General features: G+C 37.3%; 1 protein-coding gene and 1 pseudogene across 1 annotated transcript; one reads left to right on the top strand and one right to left on the bottom strand.

Annotated features, from left to right (window-relative positions):
• Positions 1 to 2,978: 2,978 nt before the first annotated feature.
• Positions 2,979 to 3,740, bottom strand: LOC127667908 (60S ribosomal protein L7a-like; annotated as a pseudogene).
• A 4,760-nt stretch (positions 3,741 to 8,500) lies between these two features.
• LOC127667947 (olfactory receptor 2B6-like) lies at positions 8,501 to 9,436 on the top strand. Its single transcript, XM_052161361.1, has one exon. The coding sequence runs from the start codon at positions 8,501 to 8,503 to the stop codon at positions 9,434 to 9,436; it is 936 nt and encodes a 311-aa protein (XP_052017321.1).
• The last annotated feature ends 234 nt before the right edge of the window (positions 9,437 to 9,670 follow it).

The raw sequence follows: 9,670 nt of genomic DNA, 5'->3' as shown, positions 1-9,670 counted from the left end.
ATGGGACCTCATAAAACTACAAAGTTTCTGTAAGGCAAAGGATACTGTCAAAAGGACAAAACGTCAACCAACAGACTGGGAAAGAATCTTCACCAACCCTAAATCCGACAGAGGGCTAATATCTAATATATACAAAGAACTAAAGAAAGTAGAACCCAGAGATCCAAATAACCCCATTAAAAAGTGGGGTACGGAGCTAAACAAAGAATTTTCACATGAAGAACTTCGGAGAGCTGAGAAACACGTTAAGAAATGTTCAACATCATTAATCATTAGGGAAATGCAAATCAAAACAACCCTGAGATTTCACCTCACACCAGTCAGAATGGCTAAGGTAAAAAACTCAGGAGACAGCAGGTGTTGGCGAGGATGTGGAGAAAGAGGAACACTCCTCCACTGCTGGTGGGATTGCAAGATGGTGCAACCACTCTGGAAATCAGTCTGGCAGTTCCTCAGAAAACTGGGAATGTCACTTCCTGAGGACCCTGTTATACCACTACTGGGCATATATCCAGAGGATTCTTCAGCATGCAATAAGGACACATGCTCCACCATGTTCATAGCAGCCCTATTTGTAGTAGCCAGAAGCTGGAAAGAACCTAGATGTCCTTCAACGGAGGAATGGATACAAAAAATATGGTATATTTACATAATGGAGTACTATTCAGCCATTAGAAACAATGAATTCATGAAATTCTTAGACAAATGGATGGAGCTGGAGAACATCATACTAAGTGAGGTAACCCAGTCTCAAAAGATCAATCATGGTATGTACTCACTGATAAGTGGATTTTAGCCTAGAAACTTTGAATATCCAGGACATAATCCACAAATTAAATGATGTCCAAAAAGAATGGAGGAGTGGTCCCTGGTTCTGGAAAGACTCAGCGCAAGAGTATAGGGGAATTCCAGAACAGGGAAGTGGGAAGAGGTGGATGGAAGAATAGGGGGACAGAAGAGGGCTTATGGGACTTGCGGGGAGTGGGGACCCAGAAAAGGGGAAATCATTTGCAATGTAAATAAAAAATAAAATAAAATATAAAAAAAAGAAAGAAATGTTCAACATCATTAATCATTAGGGAAATGCAAATCAAAACAACCCTGAGATTTCACCTCACACCAGTCAGAATGGCTAAGGTTAAAATCTCAGTAGATAGCAGGTGTTGGTGAGGATGCAGAGAAAGAGGAACACTCCTCCACTACTGGTGGGACTGCAAGCTGGTACAACCACTTTGGAAATCAGTCTGGTGGTTCCTCAGAAAAATGGACATGACACTTCCCAAGGACCCTGCTATACATCTCCTGGGCATATACCCAGAGGATTCCCCGGCATGCAATAAAGACACATTTTCCATTATGTTCATAGCAGCCTTATTTATAATAGCCAGAAGCTGGAAAGAACCCAGATGTCCCTCAATGGAGGAACGGATACAGAACATGTGGTTTATTTAAACAGTGGAATACTACTCAGCAATTAAAAACAATGAATTCATGAAATTTTTAGGCAAATGGTTGGAACTGGAAAATATCATCCTAAATGAGGTAACCCAATCAGAAAAGAATACAAATGGAATGCAATCACTGATCAGTGTATATTAATTAGCCCAGAAGCTCTGAATACTCAAGACACAATCAACATATCAAATGATTCCCATGAAGAAGGAAGGAAAGGGCCCTGATCATGGAAAGGCTTGATCCAGCATTGTAGGGGAGTACCAGGACAGAGAAAAGGGAGGGGGTGATTAGAGAATGGGTGGAGAGAAGAGGGCTTATGGGACATATGGGGAGGGGGGAACCGGGAAAGGGGAAAGTATTTGGAATGTAAACAGAAATATAGAAAATTTAAAAAGAAGAAATATAGTCAATCGTTTGAAAATACAATTAAAAAAAAAGCATAAAAATCTTGAAAGTGGGCAGGCATGGTGACACATGCTTTTAATCCTAGCATCTGGGAGGTAGAGGCAAATGGATCTTGGTGAAGTTTAAAGCTAGCCTCTTCTTCAAACAGGGTTCTAGGATATAATAATGGTAGGCATAAAAGTATCCCTAAGTTGATGGAAAGTGGAATTATAAATATTTTCTAATAAAGTTGAATATTTACATGGAAAATATTTCTGATAAAATTGAAGAAACATATAGGAAAACATGTTAAAATTGGAGATTATCATGGAAAATTATACAGATAAGATGGTAGGCATAAAAAATTCTAAGCTGATTGAAAGTGGAATTATAAACATTTTCAGATAAAATTAAAGATTTACATGGAAAATATTTCTGATAAAATTCAAGAAATATATAGAAAAACACGTTAAAATTGTCTATTTCCTCTTTCTGCTTCTTGTTGAGCCTTTTGGTGGGCAGTCATGCTAGGCTCCTGTTTGTAAGCATACCATAGTATCAGTAATAGTGTCTGGCCTTCTGATCTTCCCTTGAGCTGGATCCCAATTTGGTCCTGTTTCTGGACCTCAGTTCCCTCAGACTCTTCTTCATTTTTGACCCGTAGTTCTTTCAGACAAGAACAATTCTGGGTCAGAGTTATTGACTGTGGGATGGCAACTCCATCAATCCACTTGATACCTTGTCTTTCTACTGGAGGTGGACTCTACAAGTTCCCTCTCCCCACTGTAGGGAATTTCATTTAAGGTCCCTTCCTTTGAATCCAGAGAGTCTCTCCTCCCAGGTCTCTGGTATATTCTAGGGGAGTTCCCCCCCCCCATCTCTTATCTCCAGAGGTTACCCATTACCATTCTTTCTGCTGGCCCTCAGGGCTTCAGTACTGTCCTCCCTCCCCCTCTCCCACCCAATACCTAATCATGTTCCTCTCTTCCCCTCCTTGTCTCCTCTACCACCCAGGTCCCCTCCACACCCCGTCCAGTGATTGCTTTCTTCGTCCTCCTAACCCTAACCCCCATCATTGCCTTTTTTTGTTTGCAGATAATTTTGTAATTATACTTATGTACAGAAAACTTAGTATACATTTAACCCAATTTAGTGGTGAGTTCTTTAGCCTTTGCCTTTTCTAGCTTGGCAATGTGATCCATAGACTTAGGACCCAGGACTTTGCCTCCCCAGTTTCCACCAGCTTAGCCAGAGTACCCTTGGCTTCCAAGTTAACCTGTGTGAAGGTGACAGTGGTGCATGTCTTCCTGTGGACCACGCACCCCAGTCTGGCCTTTCCCTTGATGATGCAATAGGGCACTCCCATCTTTCAACACAGGGAAGGCAGGAAAAACCACCAACTCAATGGGGTCTACATCATGGGCAATCACCACCAGCTGAGCCTTCTTGTTCTTCTACAAGGTGGTGACTGTATTGACTCCTGCTCAGAGGACAGGTGATCTCTTAGTTGGTATGTCCCCTTTGGCAGCAGCTTTCTTCTCAGCACAGGCCAGTAGCCTTTGCTTCTTCTCTTGCTTTGTCTCTGGCCTGTACTTGTGGGCAAGCTTAGGCAGCTGAGTAGCTGTTTGCCTGTCCAGGGCCTGGGTGAACTGGTTAATGGTAGGAGGTACTTTGAGCCACTTATAGAGGATGGCTCTTTGCTGCTTCAGCCTGATGTAGCAGGACCAGTTGATGAAGCGTGTTAGATCTCTTTTGGGCTGGATGTCCTATCCAATGCCAAAGTTCTTGGGCCTTTTCTCAAACAAAGGATTGACTACCTTTTTGGCCTCCTGTTTCTTGACGATGGTGGGGGCCAGGGTCACCTTCTTCCCCTTGGCCTTCTTTCCTTTAGGCATCTTGCTTGGCTGGTAGAGAGCTCATCATTGCCTTTTAATTGTCATAAAATACTAAAGAATTAGAAGTTTTCTTAGTATTCTAGATTATTTATAATGGGTTCTGAATTAATTGCATGTTATTTTTATTATTCTCATGGTTTTAATTACTCTTTATTAGTATATTGGGGATAACTAAAATCTTAAATTTTATTTGATTCCCATAAATAAAGTAATATAAAAAGTTCTCACTTAAGTTTCTCAGAATAACTGATTCAAACAAGGTCATCTTTAATTGTATACATGTTAGTGGGAGTTCTGTGTGTTAGGAAATGTAATCAATGTTTTTTTTTTCAAATGCACCAGAGTTTGTCTTCTAGCCTCAGCACAGAAGATAACTGTACATGAGAAGCATGTCTTTGGAGAGCTCTTTCCCAGGGAACTTTCTCTGTCTAATCACTCTGGAGAATAATAAATGAGTTGTCTGTGAAAACAATGCACAGGACTCTAGGGAATAGCAAAGAAAATGATAACTCAAAAGTCTTCGTATTTTCTATTGTCTTCCTAACTTGAGCTTTTCCTCCACTTGGCTCCTTTGTCTGAACAAAACCCTGAGAGTTCTGAAGAAAATCTTAAACTCTCACCTTCATACTAGAATATCTCTGTGTTCTTGAAAAGAAAAACTTCAAATATCTTACTTTATAATTGCTCTTTAATCAAATAAAGGGGGTTTATCAAAATAAGGTAAGTGATGAGACACATTGACAGACATGCAGTCCTAGGAAGGTTGCAAAGTGTGGGCTGCAGTATCTAATTAGTACATAGGAAAGACAGCATTGTTTCAGACAGCCATTCATAAGATCTGCCTGTATCTATTTCATACTAGAATCACTAGAACAACTAGACTTTAACTTTTAACTCATTTTTTCTCAGTCTATCACTGAAACCAAACTTAGAAGCACTATATTCTTTAGATGTTGATTACCTGAGTGAAGTATTATTGCTTTAGTCATTTCATCTTTTAAAGACTTAAAATATGACTAATCTTGCTCAAATGTTTTATCCAATGCTTTATATATGTCTATTATAAAAATACTCTTTAATAAAAGATGTTTTCAAAATAAATACAATTCTTATAACCAATGAACCCAAAAGTACTATAAATATTAATAAAACAATGTATGTTTTCAAACTGAATGTAAATATAATATACTTATATGAAAATATGAACAGACATAGGTCATAGGACAGCAGGTCAATAGGAACTTAGTCTGAAATTCAGCAATGATTTTAAACACTTCTGGATGACTATACCTTTGTGAGTTGAAATTGTGATAAATCACTAAGTAAGAAAATCAAGTCTCTCTCCTTTTTTCCATTCCCACCTGCCTCCAATCCACTCACAAAATCTAATCTATTTTCTCCTTTCCATGGAAATATATACTTCCCCGCTTAAACCACTTTATCTTTGGATTGCAAAAGTGACTGTCCTTTACTTAACAGCTAATATCCACTTATAAGTGAGTATATATCATGCTTATCTTTCTGCATCTGTGTTGCCTTGCATAGGATAATTGTTTTCTAGCTCCATCCATTTTTTGTTGGACTTCTAATAATGAGAGTTGAGTGTTCCTAACTCTTTTGCATGCTCATGGGACCCTTTTCCTCCTACTGGGTTGCATTGTCCAGCCTTGATATGAGAGTCTGTGTCTAGTCCTATTGCATTTTGTTATGCTGTGATAACTGATATCACTTGGAGGCTTGTTCTTTTCTGAAAGGAAATATAGGAGCATGAGGTGTCTAGTGGGACTGGGAGGAAGGGAGAAAGGGATGACAGGGTTAGTATATATTTTATGACAGAAAAATTTAAAAATCAAAAATAATATTAAATCATTGAATTCAATAAGTGTACCATGATATATCATAAAAAAACTAACACCGTCCAAAAAAACTGAAGACAGAATAATAATAAATACACAGGAAGGTAAGTCACATTTGTCTCAGGAGATATGGAAAGGGGAAGGTGGAGTGCAAATTGATATGAGTTAGATAAAATTAATTGTGAAAGAATTTTAAAGAGTAAGTCTAAAATTGCTCATTTAAAAAACAAAACTATTGGATTACTCATGTTTGAAAACTGTAGTAATGCTAAGTAAACAGTATTCAGTGAGCTCCATAAGTTATGATTTTGGAAATAATTATTTTATAATCAGAATAATAGATACAATGTTCTTATTCATATTTATTCTGCAACATATTCTCTTGAAATAAGAATTTAGCCTAACTTATCATTAAAAAATTAGGAGTGCTTATCTTAATATAGTCATTTCAGAAACTATGCTGCCTCAATGGGCATCATGCGCTTAATTTCAGGTACTTTCTGTGGATTCCAGAAGTACTAACTTTTAATCAGCTGTTTTGTTACTATATATTAGGCACTGATAAATTATTGCTACCTAGATTATCCATAGCTATTAGGAAAATAACAAAACAAACACTTAAAAGAATCTTAAAATACAGAAATAAGATTATCTTATTTGGGAACAGGTGCTAAAAGATTTTTCAGAGTGGGGAAAGCTTGTTAGAGTGCTTATCACAAAGAACTCATTAAGAAGTTTTTCATGAGACTGGATAGATGGCTCAGTAGTTAAGAATATTGCCTTCTAGAGGAACCGAATTTTATTACCAGCATTCACACAGAGGTTTGCAATCAACATTAATTCCAGTTCCATGGACTTGTTGCCTTCTTCTGGCCTCTGTGGGCACCGGACACATATGTGATTCATAGGCATATATGCAGACAAAACACCTGTACCTATATTTAATTTTTAAAATTTACGTTAAAGATAAAAGTTGTTGGAATTATTACCTTAACATATAGGACTTCCACCCCCCATTTTATAATGTATACATCTGATGATCTGTTATTTGATGTGTAATCAAATAACATAATTCATATCTTATTCTGAGTGGGTCCTTATAGACCATCACAAGGTTGCTGTAAACTTTCAATGAAAAAAAAAGAGACTAAGATCTGCTTTAACTATAAGAAAATAGTCTGCTGTAAAGATGCTAAATAGCAAGAGGAGTAACTCCAACTTGTTGAGTAGACTGTTATCTGAAAATCACATTTTAATATTCATTTTTTCAGAGATGAATTTTATGAAGCATAAATAAATAAAATGTGTAAATAAACAATTTTTAGTTTTCAAACATTGTTTTATTCTGTTCCATAATTTTGTTGTATCAGCATTTACTTTACCTATGAAGATATAGGAAATACAAAATAACTGAGATTTGAATGTGATTCTAACTAAATTAAGACATCTGCTGAAAGAAAAGATTGTTGATGTTGAAAAATATATTCACAAAAATAATACAAATAACAAAAAAATCAATATATTCCCGATAGTACAGCAAATTTTTGAACTAAATAAAGCATTAAGCTCAATTGATAAAGAAATACCTCCATGATAAGAAATGCTATGAATAAGTTTACTATAATTTATCATAAATTATTAAATGCCAAACATGCATTAATAGTTATACAACAAAGTTCATAAATACCAAAACATGAACAACATTGTAACTGAGGCATAACTCATTTGGCTTATAAACATGGGCTGTTTATAACTGTACAAATATGAAGGAAAAGGGTGTTTAAACTACATTGCTCAATCTCAAGTATATAAAGGGATGTGTTTAGATCTCAAATGTACTTATTTCTCATATAGACAATTTAATGATTCAGCTCAGAAGATAGGACTGGACAGACCAACCTTCCAGACAGAGTTCAGAACTCAGAACTCTTTCTACCAATTTCTCTGACTGATTCCTGAAAATGTATCTATGATGTTTCAGTAATGCCTTCAGCACTGCTGTTAAAATTAGTTACTCCATACTAAGTGAGGTAACCCAGTCTCAAAAGATCAATCATGGTATGCACTCACTAATAAGTGGATATTAACCTAGAAAACTGGAGTACCCAAAACATAATCCACACATCAAATGAGGTTCAAGAAGAACGGAGGAATGGCCCCTTGTTCTGGAAAGACTCAGTGAAGCAGTATAGGGCAAAACCAGAACAGGGAAGTGGGAAGGGGTGGGTGGGAGAACAGGGGAAGGGAAGGGGGCTTATGGGACTTCCGGGGAGTGGGGGGCTAGAAAAGGGGAAATCATTTGAAATGCAAATAAAAAATATATCGAATAAAAAAATTAGTTACTCACCTTTATGTTCACATGTACTGTCAGATAATTAGAAAGCCCCGTTAAAGTTTAGTATCATAAATAGAAGTTAAATCACCACTTGTCAGATTATTTTATTTGTGTGCTTCCAGGAGTGTGTATGTGTATAAATGGATATGCATACATGTTTCTGTGCTGTGGGTATATTATGCATATAAAACCCAGTGTCCATGTCAAATTTTTTTCTACATTTGATTTCTACTTCATGTTTGGAGGCTGTGCCTCCCACGAAACCTGGAGTTCATCAATTCAGCTATAATAACAAGCCAGCAAGCTCAAAAAAAAAAATAACCAGACTTTTCTTAACTAGAACTGAGATTATAGAAATGTTTTCACCTGGGTACTGAAGAAAATACCCAGATCCTCTTGCTTTGGCACAAAACTCTATATGGACTAAGTTATCTACAAAGCATCTCTCATGAAATTCCAAATGCAGAATTCCAACCCTGGTTTCTATAGTCATAACCAATGAATCATGAGGCTTTGCGATAATACTAATTTTCTTGATACTTCTGTACTATAGGAGAGTCAGATTACAAAGAAAGATGTTGATTAATAAAAGTCATCCAGAAGAGTTTATTCTACATGGCTTTGGAGACTGTCCTTGGCTGGAACTTCCTCTCTTTATTATTCTTCTGGTAACATACCCCACAGCCATGATTGGAAACATTGTCATCATTCTGGTGTCCATATTAGACCCCTGTCTCCACAGCCCCATGTACTTCTTCCTCAGCAACCTCTCCTTTCTGGACATGTGCTATACCACAAGCATTGTGCCTCAGATGCTAACCAACCTTGGGGGCTCCACAAAGACCATCAGCTACATGAGGTGTGTAGTTCAGCTTTATTTCTTCTACATAATGGGGGGTACAGAGTGTGTCCTCCTGGCTCTTATGTCCTTTGACCGATATGTGGACATCTGCAAACCACTGCACTACACCCTCATAATGAATCGACGTACCTGCCTCCTGTTAGTGTCCACTGTGTGGCTGACTGGAATCTCCTATGCTGTCTCAGAGGCCACTGTGACACTGCAATTGCCTCTATGCGGCCACAATAAAATGGATCATTTGGTGTGTGAGATTCCAGTTCTGATAAAAACTGATTGTGGTGAAAAAGAGACTAATGAGCTTGCTCTCTCTGTGGTTTGCATTTTTCTTTTAGCTGTTCCTCTGTGTTTAATTCTTGCCTCCTATGCTTGTATCGGACATGCTGTCTTTAAAATCAAATCTTCAGAGGGAAGGAAAAAGGCCTTTGGGACATGTTCCTCTCATCTCGTTGTAGTTCTCTTGTTCTATGGTCCAGCCATTAGCATGTATCTTCAGCCTCCCTCCTCTATTACAAAAGACCAACCCAAGTTCATGGCTCTCTTTTATGGAGTAGTAACTCCTACACTGAACCCATTTATCTATACCCTGAGGAATAAGGGTGTAAAGAGGGCATTAGGTAACCTTTTCAGAAACATTTTTATTTCAAAGTGAAACCTTATGGGCATTATACAAAATAGTTAACAAATTATCAGCTTTTCTGGTAACTCAGTCCCTGTCTTTTTTTTTTTTTTCATTCCCTGTCTTAAAACAACAACCAAAAAAACCTCAGCTGTCTTTTTTTTTAACATGTTCTTGCAAATCCTGTCTTGTTACTTGATTAACCATACTAGGCAATGGTTAATCTTGGTCAACAAATATGGATGTTTTGTTTAGAAAAATTAAAAT

The sequence above is a fragment of the Apodemus sylvaticus genome, chromosome 17 (genome assembly GCF_947179515.1).
Source record: "Apodemus sylvaticus chromosome 17, mApoSyl1.1, whole genome shotgun sequence".
In the NCBI taxonomy this organism is placed as follows: domain Eukaryota; kingdom Metazoa; phylum Chordata; class Mammalia; order Rodentia; family Muridae; genus Apodemus; species Apodemus sylvaticus.
This window is presented reverse-complemented; position numbering and strand designations above follow the sequence as displayed.